The 18,969-nt window shown below is 40.4% G+C and overlaps 1 protein-coding gene across 3 annotated transcripts in view; it reads left to right on the forward strand.

Moving 5' to 3' along the window:
- The window catches only part of GRB2 (growth factor receptor-bound protein 2), a 39,716-nt gene that overhangs the window by 13,363 nt on the left and 7,384 nt on the right, over positions 1-18,969 (forward strand). For all 3 annotated transcript variants that reach the window (XM_010002648.1, XM_010002649.1, XM_010002650.1), the window contains exon 2: positions 18,232-18,329. In XM_010002648.1, the coding sequence (XP_010000950.1) occupies positions 18,232-18,329 (98 nt within the window). The remainder of the gene's footprint in view (positions 1-18,231; positions 18,330-18,969) is intronic.

Genomic DNA, 18,969 nt, shown 5'->3' on the forward strand with positions numbered 1-18,969 from the left:
TTACTAGCTTCTAAAATTGTTTGAAACATTTCTCAAAAACACCTGTGAAGCAGAGTTGTGTTTAAATACATTTTCACAAACGTTATTTAGCTGGAAAACCCACTGATTATTTTTTTTTCTTGGTTGATTTTTTTTTTTTTTGGCTGTTTTTTTAGCTTACATCTTTGCCTTGTTGACTGATGCCTGAAACTTAAGTTTGCTTCCTGTGTGCCCAGAAGTTTGAATTTGGAGTGTACCTGTTGTCTTTGGTTAAGCAGTGTTTTTCAGTACAGCTGTTACTTGAAATCTTCTCTTGGCAGAACCTGACCAGGTGGAAATGACCAAAGCTTCTCTGGTGTATCTCGTAACCACCTCCAGTGGTGGCCTGAACATTCTGCAAGAGTCAACTGTTTGAACTCTCTTTGAACTCAGGCTACTAGTACAACTCCATCATAATCTTGGTTACTTTTTTTTTTCTGTGTGTGTGTTATTTTTTTTGTGTTGCTGATGATCTGCTGGGACCTGTGCCTGTCCATTGAAACACGGGCATGAGAAAATGGTGATGTACCATCTCAGGCCTTTAAATGCAAGTCCCCTAACCACCTTTTTTCCATTAAAGGATGTCTTTGTTTTCCTCCTCATTCAGTGCTATGTGGGCAGGAAAATCACTAGTGCTAAATGTAATGTTGTACAGTAACACTGCATCTCATTTCTGCTTGTTTGGTTCTATTTTGTGAGATTGGTGACATTCTTTGAAATGTTTTTCAGCAGGTATAATATTCTAGAGCCAATTGTACAAACTGTCTTCAGTTTGCTTAGTTTGATACATACAATTATGCTCTCGTAAAGGTTTGAAAGTTCTCTTGGTGTGCTTTTCATTATGCTAATGTGACAGGAATGAATCAGACAATATTCAGTATTCTGATCAGAAACCATGTGCAAGTGTCTTCCTCTTGTGTGTACGTGTCCCACTAGAGAGGAAGTCTGAGCAGCTTTGCAGTTACTGGAAGATAAGAAGGGTTCCTGTTTCAAATATTCTCACTCTGAAGATCAGCCAGACCAAGTACCTGTACATTTCCTCTCCAATTTGAGAGGTTGCTAGATATGTCAGTAAAACCAGATTGAGTTATGCATATGTACAGACAGGATTGAGGCAGTAGAAAGGGCTTGGTGTGGATACCAACCAAATTATTAATTGTGGCTGTGGCTATATAGTATGTTACGAAATCATGAGGGCTCTGAGAGTGTGAATAGGCTTTTTGTGGGCTGAATTAAGACATGCTGTAAAATTATTGGCTAAGAGCAGGTGCGTGCAAACTGCTAATGTGCTCCAAGAGTTATGAGAGCAATTAGTCTGAACTGACAGGTGAACCTGCTTGGTAAGAGATTGGATCTCGTGGTGTGTAGTTTTCTTTCTTTTTTAAATTCCTTTTCTCAGGTCTTTGCATAACTAGCTTACAATTCTGCTAAACTTCACATCAAACCTCAGAAGTCTCATGTTGCAGGCTTTGATTTTGAGACCCTGAGGCTTTTGCTGACCTACAACGTAGGACTTTTTTTCTGGGAAAAGTAAGAAGCTGTTAGCTGCTTGAAAAATAATTTTCCATTTATCTTTCAGTTTACCAGTCTGGTTTCAACTCTTGGATGATTTCTTGCTTACCTCTGTTTCCCTTAGCAGTGTTACTTAGTCTCACAACATGCCTTTTTTCTTTTCGCTGAGTTCCTGTTACTGATTCCTGACCATGTTCCACTGAGGTAGCTGGATAGTGGCCACCATAATCACTCTCAGCTATCATGCGTATCTGAGGCTATTTCATTCTTTCCCTTTCTCCCCAGCCAACATTCATATCCTGCAGAACAGAAGAATTAAAGGGTCATTTTCTGCTGCATCTCTTTAACATGCTGATTTAAACCCAAACTGTCCCTTCTAGCTGACCTCTTTGTGTCAGACTGGTTACAGTTGCAAATTGCTGTCCTAAGTGTGTATCCACCCTATTGTAAAAAAATCAATAAGAATCTCTGGTTATGTGCAATTTTGAGATCTTTGTTTTTCAAATAATTGGCTCCTCACTCCTGGTGTTTCTAGTTAAAGCATCTGGGAATGGTATTGGTTGGAGTCTCAGTAGATCAGTCTCTTAGCCTTTAATATACTGCAACACATTAAAATTGCATTTATGTATTACTTTTTCTTACTGTTTATGTAGGATGGATGTGGAGATGCCTGATTCTCTCATTCGATATGTTATATTAGGATGGGTTAAATAGGTACAAATCTAGCAAAACTATTGACTGGCAGCTGTGGTGAACCTTGAAGAGCTGCCTGTTCTAGGAAATTGGCCTCCTGTTATCTCTGATTTCATGCTTTTTCCATCTGTCTCAAAATGAAGAGATTAGGGCTGATCCTAGCTATGTGTGTGAGGCAGATTATGGTAATCTTATTATTTTGATCTCATTACACTTAGTCTCTAGATTTGAAAATATCCTGGTTTTAACCCTTTCTTAACAGCTACCAAAAAATCAATGACAAGGTGTAGTTGAGGTTGTTCTGTAAACTCTGGATTAAAATGTTTAGATCATCCTGAAGTAATCAAGCTCTCAAAGACTAATTCAAGTAATATACATAGATATTTTTTTTTCTAAGCAGACTATACAAAATGTTAAGTAAATAAACTCATTTAAGTTATATTAAATTCCCCTATATATGACAACAAATAAGTAATGGTTATTAAGAATTTCATTTTCTATTTAGTACTTTTTTACTCTGGGGAAATCTAAAATAAGAGGACCTTCTGGAGATTCTTAATTTTATAACAGGTCAGATTTTTTTTCCTAGCTTTTCTGAAAAGAAATGGGGATTTCCAGAGCTTTGTCCCAATGTTAATTGCACAAAAATATGAAACATAGTAGAGTGTCTCTCAAGCTCGTGACAGAGAATTTAGTGCAAGATGCTGGGGAATATGTTGGTGTGTATTTGAGAAGGAGAGACAACTGAAGTTGTCCCTGGCTTTTCAGTATTTACAGCATGACTTGTGCAGGGAGGTCCAACTTCAGTTGATTGCAAAGGGTTAACTTTCTGGTATGTGATGAAGAGATTCTTTCCTGCACTGGGCTTATATATTTTATGGAGAGCACTAAAGCAAATGTTGTCAGGTGGACTTTGAGGATTACAAAAGGTCTTTTTATTAGACTTGTGGTGGAAGCTCTGAGCTTTCTGCACAGTTTCAGGCACCAATGATGAAATAAGAGTTATTGCTTCTTCAGGCCTGTAAGTGAAAAGAAAGCAAAATGACAGCTGCTGGTTGTGGGAGTTAAAAAGCAAATATTCTCTAAGAGATTTGTGTTTTATTGTTTTGGGGTTCTTTTTGTGAAGTGGCTTATATCATTACACTTGGATTTGCTTAGAGAGAAACATGCAATGCAGGAGTTACACACTCAAGTTGCTCCTCCAGTACCTTGAGTGTGTAACTCTTAATTAGTCTTCATTGTTACGTAGTGCAGGGACCACTTGAGCTTTTCCTCTACTTACTAATTCCTGTGGTCTGTTGATAAAAAATTCACATCAGTGACTGAGTTCCACTGGGACTTGAGCAAGTTGGGAAAAATGGAGCCGATGCAAATTGTGAGGGTCTTTTTTTCACCCTGTTCAGTCTTGACTCACTTCTCAAACACTTGGGCCAGCATAGGGTGTGGGCAGAGAGTGCAAGGGTGAGAATGAACGACTGGAGGGAAGATGGTACTGGGAGAAGCTTACCTGAGTTCTGCCACAAAGTTGACTAGTGGAATCACTGCCTTGGGGACATGTCTTTGCTTTACAAACAGGATATTCTGTTTGTGTGTCACTCTTGTGCTAGTGCAGACAGACGTTTGTTGAGTTGCAGTTGGTCAGGGAATAAAGCCAGCAGTGGAGAGGGGTTTGTTGGTTTTTCATTTGGTGTTTTATTTTTAAGATAAGGTCGTCTTTCATTGGGTTTAAAGCAGGAGTGCTATCTGCTCCTGGGGGAGACCAGCTTTGGCCTGGGAGTTGGATCAGAGTACCCTAAGCTGGCGTTGCTGCTGAATGCTTTTTCTCCTGTCAGGCTTCAGTTCTGCCCTCAGGCCATACATTCAGCTGAGCATATGATGCTCTGCCATATGATGGCAGAGCAGCATTCTCTTGGAGATTACAGAGCAGTCCTTTCTTTTTGTAACTTGAATTATTTTTCTTGCTGTTCTCAAGCTCTCCTTAAAAATTTGCCTTACCAAAAATGCTGCTTCTATTGTGCAGTCACACTGGGTGGTGATGGTTATTTTGCTTTGAGTGCTGAGTTGTTGGCAATGTTTTAATATAGTTTTAGATAACAGTGAAGTATTTGTTTTTCAAATGAGAGGTAGGAAATTGCAAAGAATAAAGAATTGCATGAGCTGGCCTAGTGATTGCATGCCTGTTCCATTTGGGGTAGTTGAGGAGGAAGGAGGAATAGATGGTGATGTAAGGGCTGTTGCCGTGACACTCCCCAAGTAAAAACTTTTGTGAGGAGCTGTAAAGGATTGAAGGAAAAATAAAGATGTTGAGAATTCATTGACTTTGACCCTTGGCATGAACCATATCTTCTCTGTAGTAAGAGCAGGGTAATTGAAATGAGCACAGTGAACTGTTACTGCAGCAAATGCAAAACTTTTTCTGCTCCCCCTCCTCCCCAAACTGCATTCCTGACAAAGCAGGAGTAAGACTGTAGCCAGGCTGAATAAAGAGTTGTCTCTGTAAACAAGAACCATGAGACTCCTGCATGAAGTTACAGCAAAGAGAGTTGTGGAAGCTCTGCATTGATGAGGCGAGTCTTTAATTTGTGATATCTGTTGGTATGAGGCAACTGCAGTAAGCCCGAGAGGTTCAGATAGCCTTGAGGTTGGAGACTGGTTTTTCGTAACATGGTACAAAAGTGGAAGGGCTTTCTGCAGTATTTTAAATTCTATTTTCTGGTTTAATTATCGCTAGTTTTTTCAATTCTGTCAGTATGTGAAGTCAGCTTAACAAAGATACGTATCTTCTGTCAGTATGTGAAGTCAGCTTAACAAAGATATGTATCTTTTGTCTAAAAAGCATTTCTATTATTTTGCTCTCCATCAGTATGTCTGGTAAATGTTATAGCCAAAGCCAAATTCTGCTTTCCTAAAGGTGCAGATACAACTGCTGTTGCCTGTCCTAACAGCAGTAGGAAGTGCAGGTTCTTTGCATTGACTGGCAGGTGTTTGTGGAGGGATTGATTCTGAGAATCTCTCCAGAGCACTGATGTTGCTTTGCAGTGATTGCTCATTAACATTTTCATTTTTCATCTTGAAATGAGATTTCAGCACCATTTATTTCACTTTTTCAGTAGGACAGGGATTGGAATACATGGGTGGGGAGTTACTGATGCATTTTAAAGTTGGGGAAAATGCATTTCAAATAGTGATAATACTATTCTTAGATCACTAAGACTGTGAAACCTTTTTGGTGCCAACAGGAAATGACAGACTTGAGCTTCATTGGCCAGAGTGATCAGCCTTTGCAGCTGGGGGCTGAACTGAGTAATGGTGACATTTGGGGCAGCTGTCTCAAGGTAGTAGAACTTGGGCATTTCCTTCTTCTGTACTTTCAAATGCAAATTGCAGATCATGTCCTGGGAACGGCCAGAAAAGTACATGTGTGTTTTAGATGTGTAAGAAATTAGTGAATATTGATTGTTCAATTGCTGCAGAAGGATATTGCAGTTAACACTTGCTGGACATCCTTGGTCTAGAAGGTGTGAGGCTTGTGTGCTGGTAGGAATGCACACTTTTTAAACATCTAGTCACAAAGCCCTGCTCTCTCCCATGTGTGCAGTTTTGTGAGGAATTACTTTTTACCATGCATGTCAGTGATGTAACCTGTAAAGAATTAAACTTGTCAGTAGGATCAACAGCTGTCATTGTCGAAAGTGCAGAGCAGAAAAAATGCTTGATCGACCCATCAGTATTTCTTGTAAGTGTCCCTGGACTTGATAGCTGTCTCATGCATGAAGTCTGTGTTTTTTCTGTCTGTGCTGCAAAAATCTTCAGATGTCTCTTGCCAGGATCAGTATGACACTTATCTTAACCCAGCTGGCTGACCTGAAGGTAACTTTTATTTCCATTTTATCCGTTAAAGGTCCCAGCTTTGGTTTGTATACAGCTTGCAAAAAAGCTTACCCAAATTAAGCCTATCATCAGAAGACACAAATACCTCTGTAAGCCTCAGCTGAGTCCCTTGCTTCTGCTTCCCCATTTCCCCTCCTCCCACTCAAAGGCAGTGGAGTCTGGGTGTTTGCTGCCCCTTTGAAGGACCACCCGCATGCTCCTTGAATTCATGTCCACCTCTTGCCATAGGCTGCTCTGTTTAACTTTGCCTAGATAAAACTTAAGGCAAATGGAGCTATAAATTCTTGCATGTATAAGTTTTGGGGTTGTTGCACAAATGGTAAGCAGGTCTTTTTTATGTCATTTGAAACTGTAACTAAGGGTGTTTCCTTCATGGTAGTGCCTGCTTCCCTTCCCTTCTCCTCAGTTGCTTGCTTCAGTTCCAGAGTTGCACCCTGTACTTGCTGGGGTAAGTACCTGTGTAGCCAACCATTCAACTGAAACTGGTGAAAAATACACCACCTCCCTGAACTGTTCTGCAGTCAGATCAGTTCCCCAGTCTGTTGAACTATACAAGTGTGGGAGGGTGCAGCCACACAGCAGTGGTTGCATAAGCCAATTGAAATGGCCCTGCTGCCAACATCCAGCCACTGCAGACTAATAGTGTAGCCTCTGAGTTGCTGCAGCTGGATGGGAATTCATGCTCAGGAGTAGGAATTAACTAGTAAGGTTGTTAATTCTCAGGTCAATGCGTGTGTGCAATATGAGGCCTTGTGTGACCTGGTCTAGAGGGAGGTGTCCCTGCTCATAGGAGGGAGGTTGGAATCTGATGATCTTTAAGGTCCCTTCCAACCTTCACCATTCTGTGATTCTGTGACTGTTGAGGGATGCTTGCAAATGGCCTCATTCCTGGACACAGACTTAAAGTCATCTGGATTTTGATTTACAGCTCTGTTTGGTTGAGTAAGTATACCACCTTTCAGGGCATAACTTAAGTCTGGGTTTTGAGGACCATCAATAACAGGCTTGGAATGTACAAAACTTCAGTAATACCAGAATAACTAAAGTGTTGCATAGCTTTTCAAATATACTGGTTTTTAATATGGCAGATCAGGTATAATTGACCTAGAGAACTTTGTTCTATAGATGATTAGTTGTGAGATATTATTCCTGATATCTTGCTGGCAAAAAGCTGAGTCAGACTATTTCACATTCTGTAAAATTTACAACACTATAAAATATTAAGCATCAGTACTAGATGCAGGAATCTATGCTAGCAGAGTCCTAAAGCCATTAAATTTTAAAACCAGATGAAGCAAAGTTAAGGTTTTTATTGCTCTGTTAACCTGACCACACTGTAAAATTAATGCATAATAAATACTATGATAAAACAGTTTAAACAAAACCAGGCATTTAAAGAAAAAGAAAATTAAGATTATCTATTTTGTAATTATATGCCAATTGTACTGAAAGCCTTCCCCCCCCAACCCCATAATGTTCCTAATAGCAGGAATGTGCCTCCTCTCTTCATTTTAGAAGCATGTTGAACCTTTTGCTCATGTGGTTGTGATAGCTTTTTCACTGGAAAAAACAGCTAGAGCAGCTGCAGATCAAGTAAATTTGCTTCCTTTAAAAGCAAAAAATTAAAGTCTGTGTTTTGAACACTTCTGAAATTTTTCTTTAAGGCCTTTATGGGCTGTATCTTAGTGTGCTTTGAAATGTAGCCTAGTGTTTCCCGTTTTATTTCCAGCTGAAATGGAGTTGGGTTTTGGTTAGGGTTTAGGGTAACCTTTGAACTTTTCATTCTGGCTTTCATTCTGGCTTCTTTTTAGTGAGCAGTGAATGTTGGTATGTGTTACTGCTCCCTAGTTAGTCTGGTTGTCTGTACTAGGCATGTGTATTTTTTCTTTAGCTTTTCCTGGGTTTTCAGAAAATTACATCAAGTCTGTTTTCAGAATGCCTTCAGTTATTTTTAGTTGCTTGATTTTGGCAGTACATTCTGGGGTGTCAAACCTAGTAGTCCAATAACACTGGCAGCCTGTTTCATAAGCAACCAAAGAGACCTCATTTAGCTGAAACCAACTGTAGGAGGAGTTGTAAAGATAGTTAGAAAACAACAATTAAGCTTAGGTAGTCGTGGTTCATTGTTGCACTTAAAGTGTCTTTCCACAATATTATCTTGGGTATGATAATATTGTATTAATTGAGTGATGAAATAAAGCATGCTTGTAATATTTGTGGTGATGAGTTAAGTTGGGTTCAAGGTTGCTGAAGGTACAATTTAAAAGTATACTGATGATTTGAAGAAATATAAAACCAGGAAGAAGTTCAACAAGGACTGACGTACTGTCATACTCATAGGCAGAACTAATCAACCACACCAATACAGGTTGGGGAATAACTAGCTAGGTATCAGTTCCTCTGAAAATACCCCAAACACTACAGTGGAAAACTGGTCGAAACCAAGGTGATGTCAAGCTCTTAACACAAGCAAAACTCAAAATGAGACGTGTTGACAGGACTGTCATACCTCTACAGCATGCAAAGAAATTTTACCACTCAGTCCCTGTAGGCCTTGGCCGTGGAGCACTGTAGTTTGAAGTCCACAAGAATACTATACTTCTGCCCTCTAGTTATGCACCCAAAATTTCTGATCAAAGATTAAGTTCAGATTGTTCCACTAACAATCTACTTTGCTCCTGCCCAGCCCTTCCAGTACTGGGGTAGAGGTATCTGACATGGTGTGGTGTTTTTGCAGGGTGCCAAGTGTACAAAGCAATATTCAGCATCGGTGGCTGCAGTCCCCTTCTTTGAGGGTTTGCATTGTGCAGTTGTTCTTGAGTGGTTTGTCTTCCTTAGCATGACCTTTTAGGCTTTAACCTGCTGTTCCTTACATACATCATAGCTGTTTATTGTGTACAAGTGTTAGAATGGTGGTAATAGAGAACCTCTTACATGGCACAGTTCCTGATGTCACTCCACAAATAACTGTACCTATGTGGTTAAAAATGAATCATAAATTGTATGAGTTTGGGTGCTAGGAAAAGCAGTAATTAGGAACTCAAGTACAATAGTGGAGTGTTTGACTGTGGTTTCTTGGGCATCTCCTTGGAGATGGTGAGAAATACATTCATTCTCTTGCAGTACGTTTTAGTAAGAGATATTAGGATGAAATAGGACACATGCAAATAGAAATAGGAACTACATGGTATTCAAGTAAAATTGTTATGCAAAGCAGATAAAGAAGAAATTTCACAATCTCTCCATCTAGTCTGATTTATGGACTGTCATGCCTGTGTATTTCCCCAAGGTATTTTTCACTTTTACTATCTGTGACCAGCTTCGTTTTTGTTGTAAATCTCTAAAGGGGCAACCACATCTGGAATGACAACCACATGTTAGTATTGTTGCTTGTTCTTCATGACCTTTTTCGGTTTTTCTGTTTAATACGCACCATCAAGTGATGGTTTACAACAGAGCCAGCACAATGAGAGGAGCTGCATGAGAAATGTGTGAATTTGGGATGCTTGCAAACTGCCACAAGACCACTGCTGGCTTGAAAGCAGCTCTGAAACACTCTCCTTGGAAAGCTTAATAGCTTTTTTTATTATTTTCTGGTAGATTGACTTTTGACCTTTATCCCTCAGAGCTTGTGCCAAGGGCTCTTACAAAAGCCTTACATTTTCATTAGAGGCCTGAAAAGTTGCAGTTGGTTGTACTTGGATAAATAGTCTAGAATATATGATAACATGAAGGGATTGCTAGAAACAGCCCCTCTTTTAAGAGGGCCTGGAATTTATAGCATTTGTGTTGGCAGCAGATACAGAAATAGAAACCAGGAGACCTTCCTCTGACCACTAGGTAAAAGGAGTTCTCTCAGAATTTTTCTTCTAAAAATTGCGGGTTTCTTTAGATGCTTAAGGCAGTGTGTACTCTGTTCTTCATGTACACATGTGCATGTATGCATTTGGGCTATTTTGGGGTGTGGTTTTGGATTTTTAACCTTTCCCAAACAGAGCAGGTTTTTACTCAGAATTCAAGGCTCTTTTCTTTCCTTAGTAAAAAAACAGGAGGATGGCATAGAGTTCTTTAGCCTTCAGAGCTTGAGCTGTTCGATTTTTGTATTTCTCTGATGATTCTTCTTTTGGGACTCTGCTTAAACCTAAATTAAACAGTGCTCATCTCTTTTTAAATAAAAAAATCAATGAGGAAAGAAACTCATCTGCAAACAGTTGACCATCCCCACTAGTACCTGAGTAAACTAACCCACTCTACACAACAGAACACTGACAAAATGCTGTGCTCTTCAGTGCTTCCAAACTCAATGTGGATTGGGTTGGAGATTAAGGAAGGATGTTTTGTCTTCTGTTTCCGTGATAACATCCTGAGTGCTACAGCCAGTTATAAAAGGTGGCTGGTGCTGGTCTTTAGTCACTGTAAACTAACCCTGGGTCTGTTAGGGAAAAACAACACTCCCCTTCCTCTTTTTAAGAAACTGTTCATGTCAATCCCATAGCATTTTGCTCTCTACGTGTGCAAGCCAGGCTGTGAAGCTGAGGCTGTGACAACAGTCTTTTTCCTTTTCTGCACACCATTTTGATCAAGCACCAAAATGAGACAGCATTCCCTGCAACATCCAAATACTGAACAGCCATCCTTATATTGTTAAGTTAATCAGAGTTAGTGTTCACTTAATTAAAGTTGCTGAATATAAAATGAGTCTCGCTTCCCAGAGTTCCTGCTGTTATACTTGAGGGTCTTTCAGAGAAGGGAAGCCTAATTGGAACACTAGCTGCAGGTACTTCTAGCTCTGAAAAGCTATTTTTGTTTGAGTTGTAAGATCACTAATACTGGTTATTACTGTCTGCTGCTGTTCTATCTATAAGGGAGATTTTGCATCAGACTTCTTCCAGGTATGCAGTTTGTGGTCTCTAAAGCTTAACCTTTTGACAGTTGGTAATAGTGGGAGGACTAACTTGCTTCAGGGTCCCCCCCAGAGTCTTCTTTTCTCCAGACTGAACAGCCCCAGCTCCCTCAGCCCATCCTCACAAGAGAGGTGTTTCAGCCTTCTGATCTTCCCGTCCTCTGGACACGCTCCAACAGGTCCATGTCCTCTTTGTGGGCTCCAGAGCTGGATGCAGTGCTGCAGGTGAAGTCTCCCAGAATGCCTCTCTGGTTCTGCTGGCCACACTTCTTTTGGTGCAGCTCAGGTTGTGCTTGGCCTTCTGGGATGCAGCTGAACATTGGTGACTCTTGTCCGGCTTTTCATCCACTAGTACCCCCAGGTCTGTTTCCACAGGGCTGCTCTCCAGCATGTCTTCCCACAGCCTGTATTGATATCTCTGGTTGCCCCAGCCCAGGTGCAGGACCCTGCACTTGGACTTGTTGAACCTCAGGGGATTTATCTGGGCCCACTTCTCTAGCTTGTCTGGGTCCCTCTGGATGGCATATAAATCTTCATAATTGAAGGGTTTTGCTGGAGGAGTAGTAGTACAAGACTTGCAAGGCCTGAGAGGCAGGGTAAGTTAGTCTGTGCTGAGTTCTGTTCTTGTGGCTAGACTTGATTGTACCTCAACTAATTTAAAGTTGCCTCAAGTGTTCTTGTGTTGCATACAAAAAAATCAAGGTGGTTTTGAAGTGAAAGCTTGAATGCTAAGTCCTAGCTACATTCCTCTCTTTGGATGTAGCTTTGTTACAACACACTTTACTTGCCAGCCAGTGCTGCTATGGCTTTCTTGACCCACTGTAGTTCTCTCTAAATGTGGAGCTCTGCAGGGTGAAATACTGCATGGAATTGTAATTGCAACCTGACTTTATTTCACATAGTTAAAGTAACATCCTTTCCTGTAATCTAACACATCTTCTCCCTATCAACCTAGAAACTTTTATATGGAATGAACCTCCAGTGGTAAGTAGATTTTGAGGGCAATATTACTTAGTTTGGAAGGAGAAGCTAAGATCCTAGAGTAGCTGTATCCAATGACTTTCACTGTCACTTTTGGTTTGTTTCTTTCAGCTTAATTTTGTATTTTACTTTAGAGTAGATTTCCAGATTCCTTGAAGATGAATGGAAATAATTTAGTTTCTTTAAGAAGAAAATATCTCTTAAGACAGTACTGTGTAATCCAGACACTAGCCTTTTGATTTGCTCAGCTTCAAAATTTGCTGTCCTTGATTCTTGCTTTCAGCAGCTTGGCCTGCTGAAAATGCTGTCAATGTGAAGTCTGTGTGTGTCATGGTGAAGTAATAGTTGTCACTTCAGATAAGACTTCTGACAAAAGCACTGCTTGAGAAGTGGGGAAGAAAGGCCCTTGTTCTTAGTATTTGGTGTGGTGTGAAGACTTTCTGAAATATTTTTTGCTGTTTGCATTTTATGCTCTTTTTGTGTCTTTAAAAAGATATGGGTGGAAGAACTGTTTCTGTAGTGATGGTGAGAATGAAAACCTGTATCCATAACACGTTACTGCCTTATATTACAATCTATGTGCATTATTTATTATAATTTTTGGTAGTTCAGTGCAATTTAAGCAGCAATCTTTCTCTGTTTCCAGTAACACTTGTTCAGTGGTTGTTGAACGTTTTCACAGCTTTTTATATCCATCTAGAGAGCAAGTATTCACAATCTTAAAGCATGTCTAAATGTTCTGCTTTAGTGTTTGATCTGAAAACTGTGGGTGTTTTACATTTCCTGTGTGTGATTATGATAAATTAAATTTAAGGAAAAACCTAAAATATTTCAGCAGTTGTGTGTTCTCGAGCTAGTCACCTTAATTATCTAATGTAACTTTTTCCATTGAAGTGAAAATTAATTGTGCTGTGTTATTGCCGTGATGAGTAAAACAAGAAAAGAGAAATTGTGACATGGCTTGACCTGAATTACAACTGCCACTTTGGTGTGCAGGTTGCCCTCAGTTCCTTAAGATGCCTCTTGCCCCCTTGTTGATGGTGTTAGGCAGCCAGAGAGAGGAGGAGTCCTTTGTTCGGATTTCATGCACCCTGAGGATGAGAGAGGGAATTGCAGGTTACTAGGCAGTGTCTTGGGTTGTCTTCTACAAAACCCTGAAGAGATTAATTTGAATTTTAATCCTTGCCCTAGGCTGAGTATCCTGAGCACCTTCCTTAGATTCCTGAGATTTTGGGGGTGCCTTGTTTTTCTTGTGGCAGTGCAACATTTCTCAGTAAGGAAAAAACCCACATTGGCAGCTAACAGGTCGTACTCGAGCAGTTTTTTTACCTTCTGTTTCAGTTAGGACAGCAAGAATGGGCTCAGCCAACACTCAGAACCCTCCTGGAACAAGTTCCTTGGGTTTTGTCTCTCCCAAACCCAGTCCTTCTGATGAATTTGGCTAAATTTGCAAGCATGTATGTATGTTTTACACCTTATGTTTAGTTTCCTGTTTGCATATGGGAGTCAGCTTGAGAGTTGAGTTGCCAGATCTGCTTGTTATGTTCTGATTTAGTGCTTGCATGTTCCTGAAAGTTGTTTGGTTTTGAGAGGATCAAGACTGGTGTGCAACAATTCACAAGGATGGAAAAGCTGTTTTTAGAAATATTTGCCAGGTATGGGCTTGAAAATGGCCAGGAATGCTTGTTGTAGAATGCTTGTTGTGTGAGCTGTTCCAGTTAAACTTGGTGACTGCCTTGTTGTGTGGCTCTTCAGCTGTGCCTCTTCTGTTTCCATGGGAACAGATGGGCTTTTGTTGATAGGAGATCTGTTATCAAACTCGGAAACTGACAGGCAGCAGTTGAGCCACTCTTACTGTAAAGCAGGGCTGAGTGAAGGCCAGGAACATCACATGGCAGTGTGTGTTCTAATGTAGTGCCTAAAAATATCTTTCCTTCTTCCTCCTCTCGGGCACAGATACCCCAGTGTGAAAGGAAGAGTCACTCTGGCCTGGACTGGATTAGACCTATAGCAGACAAGGGGATTGGCTGCAAAGGAATGCTTTTTCTTTTGTCCTATAGAAAGAGCAGGAGTTTGTAACAGTTGTTGAGATAAATAAGTGTGCCTTTTAAATTTTTTGCAGACTCTGAGGTCTGTCTCAGTTTGGAGCAGTAAATCCTTAATTTTAATTTTGTTCCTTTAATTTATCTGGTTTTATTTGTACTTGGGGAAACTTTCAAAGCAAAATCCAGTGATAAATGCAGTACTGAGACTAAATTTTATAGCTTTGAGTCTGGGAAAATCTTACCATAGTTCAGTTAAGAATCTTTTATCTTTCTTACAGGCATAGCACTGTTTTTTAAGTACCCAGATGATAAACTTTAATTTTAAATATTATCTGGAAATCACTTAGAGGCTGTTTGAATGTATGGGCTAGATGGTTTTACTGGATGCATTTCTTAAAATGTTTTGCAGCAAATGATTTAATTACTTGAAGTCAGTTATTTCAGTAGGTTTTCCTATTTACAAGAAAAGAGAGCAGTGTCAGATGTAAATGTCAAAGCCAGACAGACCAGTGCAGAGAGTTCTTACATGTCTTCCCAACTTACTTTTTACTTTTATTTCACGCACAGATGTTACTGTTTTAAGATTTTTTTGCAAGCTGAAATTCTACATGCAGTTGTCATAATAATAGCTACATAACTTCATAGCAGCCACCAGAATTCCAGCCTTGTGCACAACTGCAAAGGTTTAAGGTGCTTCGGTGCAAGTAATTTTTGCCTGATGAAGCACAAAGAGCAATTCCAGAGTTGTCTGAGACACTCTCAAAAAAATTAATTTTGTAGATCTCTGTGTTGTAGAGGTGACTCCTCTTGAAATGATAAGTGGACAAGGAGCTTTGTAAAGAGAACAAACTGTGTGTGCCTTTGCCTTTGGAAGAGTGCACAGTGAAAGACCTGGAAAGGGTAAAACGGGTGTTTAGAGGGTGACTGTGTATGTAAAGGCTCTCTGGTATATCGTGTAGGGCTTGGATAGTCTGGCTGTCTGCCAGGCTCTCCGTGGAGCTGTGACAGCTAGTTAAAATGAGCCTAGAAAGGACAACTGGCTGTGAAGATACATCAATCTGGGTGTGAAGCAGGGAAAAGTCCTTGGAGCAAACAAAGCCACTCAAGAGGAGAGCTGCGGAGGCGTCATTATTACAGCAGAAGTCTCCTGAACAGGCTGTACACACAAATGTGTAGGCAGCTCACCTTACTATGCCTTTATCCAGCTTTTTTTTTTCTGGTCACAAAGCTTGATGCATGCCTCAGCAATGCTCCCTCACTGGCATTTGGCTTGAGGACAAGCATTAATGAGTACCCCAAGCCCTATGTGATTTGGCTCTTCCAAATCTATTAGCATATCTTCAGAGCAAGATAAAACTGATTTAAATCATTTACATTTGAGCATTAGAATTTCTGATAATTTTTAATGACTACTGCTAAAAGCACAAATATGTGGTGAGGTCCTTCCTGTGAAGCTACAATTTACCCTTTTTTTATTACTATAGAAAAAGAGCAGACTGCCATATCCCTTAACTGCTCTCTGTTTGTAATGAAATGGGTTTGTAGTGCACAATCTTATAAAAAATGTAATCAGTGCCATCTTTGATAAAGAAATGCACACTATTGCATAAAGTTTGGTTTATTTAGACATCACATTAAAATGCATCATGTTTCTGTTCTGTTGTATTGTAAATGACTGTAGTGGTGGCAGCTGAGGTATGTAACAACCAGACTTCCTGGTCATTCAAGCTATGTGCCAAAATCTTTGCAGATTTGTAAGATCTGGGCTTCTTTATGTATAGTTTTTAATCTCCATACTCCTTGCTCAGTATCCCAGAGATGCCTGCTGGTGTGATCTACCTGTAATTTATATTCATAGCATCATAGAATGGTTTGAGCTGGAAGGGACCTTAAACGATAATCAGATTTCACCCTCCCTGCTATGAGCAGGGACACCTCCAACTAGACCAGGCTGCACAAGCCTCATCCAACCTGCTCTTGAACACCTCCAGGGAGGGCGCATCAGCAACCTCCCTGGGCAACCTGTTCCAGCACCTTCCTACCCTCATGATGAAGAATGGAGTTGAGTTGGTTTCTGCACAGAATGCCTCCTTGCAGTCAGTACAGGGGTGGTGAGAGATGTGCTGCAAGGCAGCTCAGCAGACATCAGCTGATCTGGGACAACTCTCTATGTGCGAGCTGTTACCTCAGAGCCTCTAGCAGAGCCACACTTGAACTGCCCATGACCTGTGGTCAGATTATCCTTGCTAAACGCCTCAACTGTGATGCCTGCTAGAGCAATGCTTGTAAACAAATAAATGGAAGCCCACAGGAGTAACTGCACAAAAGACAGCTTGAATATTTTTGTCCATATAAAGGTGCTTAGGAACTTGTAAGTATTTTAAGTCTCTTGAACTGGAGATACCCTGAACTGTCTTTATTCATGTTCTGTAGATGTGGCCATGTTCCTGTGCTTGTTTCCTGGTGGAAGTGATGGCATCAGGGGCATGTACATGTACCATCAGCCTCTTTGGTGGGAAGTTAAGGAGCAGCCTAACTATAAGCCTCTATAATTCACTGAGGATGTTCAGATTCTGTTCTCTTTTTGCTTCACTACATTTTATTTCACTAGGTGTAGATGTTTTTCTCTTTTACACGTAGCAGTCAGCAATGAGGCAGGTGAGGTTATTGATGTGTCATGTGTTTTTGAAAGGCAGCAAAAATCAATCTTTAGAGTTTAATTTTCTGAAGCACTCCCACCAGCTGTGAGAATTTTAAGGCCTGCACTTGCAAATCCTTGTCTGCTTTTCCTTTTTAAAATTTCCTCTTACCACTCTTCCAAAAATGAAACATAGTGAGATTACGAGAAAAAAAACGAACGAGTTGGAAATTAGTCATTGCTTGTGAACATTTTGGATTTTGGTGAGCATCTTCACCATAACTGCATGTGTCTTTATTATGTGATCTCTGGATCTGCCTTCATGTTGTCTTTCTCTTTGCATTTCCTCATGTTCCCACATTCAGGCAACACTCATGTGATACTTCTGTGACTTGAGGCTTTAAGTGTATCTCTTTTTTTAAACTCAGATCTAGCCTTTTAGTTGGCCATTGTCACAGTGTTAAAAACACCCTCAGGAAGCTGAAAATGGATGAAAGTGCTGGGGAAAAACTGTTGTGGGGCTTAAATTGAAAGGTTCTGGGTGACGTTTGCTTCCAACATCAAATAAAATCTTTTTGAGGAGTAGTTTCAATCTACAGCATTATGACTGTAAACTTTATTATTTATGCTACTTTATTCAGGAGCCTCAGTGTGCCAGGCTGGTCTATTGCACTGTACCAGTTGACAGAAATGCAATGAAAAATAAAGCACCAAAGTTTTTAGAGCAGGTTGGAGTATCAATTTTTTGCTTTTTAAAGGTACTTATTCACATGGCTTGTCTCTTGTTACTCCTGATCTTTCATTTTAGAATACAGTTAAAACAAGAAAAGTGTACATTTAAGGAAAAACAAACAAACCACTTTGTTCATCTACATTTGCTGTTGTTTACATAAAAAATACTCAACAGAGTCACTGTTTCTGCTGTCTGATGTAACCTGGTTTTAACTTATATGGGCAAAACCAGCTGAAGCTGCCAGTTGTATCTGCAGCTGGGCCTGTGCTCATGTTGTCATGAGGGAGTTTTTCTTCTGAAATTCTTTGTCATACAGGTGCTGCCTAGAATGTCTTAACACATCCAGTGTGCAACCAGTGGAAATGCAGAAAAACTTTATGAAATCACATTTAGGCTGAAAGCATTAGGTTTGTTAGCTGAATACAGGAAAAAGTGATCATTGGAAGTGATAAAGAATCAGAATGTCTTGGTTTACAGATTTTGGACAGTTTTTTGGTGATGACAGCCAACTTAATCTTTGGCAGAGATCTCAGTCTAGTTATGTTGTTCAAAGTACCTGTGGACTTAGTGACTTTTTTACTAAAATGTGAGGGTTTGGCACTAAAATCCTTTGGCTATTTTACATTACTCATCCAGCTTTTTGTTCAGCACAGTTCTGGTGTGAGGCAGTGGACCAGGATGACTAGCACCATTTGGTTTATATGTTCATCTTACAAGAGTAGTCTATGAAACAAGAATGGAAAGAACAAGCTAGTACCTTTGTCAGTTTTGCTGTGTCTTGAAATGTGGTCAGCTTATTTTTTTTTGCTTCCTTCAGGTTTTGAATGAAGAATGTGATCAGAATTGGTACAAGGCAGAACTCAATGGAAAAGATGGCTTCATTCCCAAGAACTACATAGAAATGAAACCACATCCGTAAGTAGAGCTTTGGTGATAGGCTCCTCTGGTTTTGTGCATTCTTTCAAATAGAAGGAAGGTTTTCTGCCAAGCACTTTAAACTTTGTAGTTTACCAGATCTACCAAAATGTGATAAGAGATAAATCACAGAATCATAGAATGGATTGGGTTGGAAGGGACCTTAAAAATAATCTAGTTCCAACCCCTCTGCATGGGCAGGGACACCTCCCACCAGCCCAGGTTGCTCCAAGCCCCATCCAACATGCCCTTCAACCCTTCCAGGGATGGGGCAGCCACAGCTTCCCAGGGCAACCTGTACCAGTGTCTCACCACCCTCACACTAAAGAATTTCTTCCTAATGTCTCACCTAAATCTCCCCTCCTTCAGTTTTGATCCGTTACCCCTTGTCCTCTCACTACAAGCCATTGAAAAAAGCCCCATCCTAGCTTTTCTGCAGGCCTCTTTCAGATACTGGAAGGCCTCTATGAGGTCTTCCTGGAGCCTTCTCTTCTCCAGGCTGAACAATTCCAACTTTCCCAGTCTGTCTCCAGAGCAGAGCTGCTCCAGCCCTCAGATCAGCTTCGTAGCCTCCTCTGGACTCTATCCAGGAGTTCGATTTCCTTATGTTGGGTGCTCCAGAGCTGGGCACAGTGCTCCA

Source organism: Chaetura pelagica, unplaced genomic scaffold (assembly GCF_000747805.2).
Source record: "Chaetura pelagica isolate M959 unplaced genomic scaffold, ChaPel_1.0 scaffold47, whole genome shotgun sequence".
NCBI lineage: Eukaryota > Metazoa > Chordata > Aves > Apodiformes > Apodidae > Chaetura > Chaetura pelagica.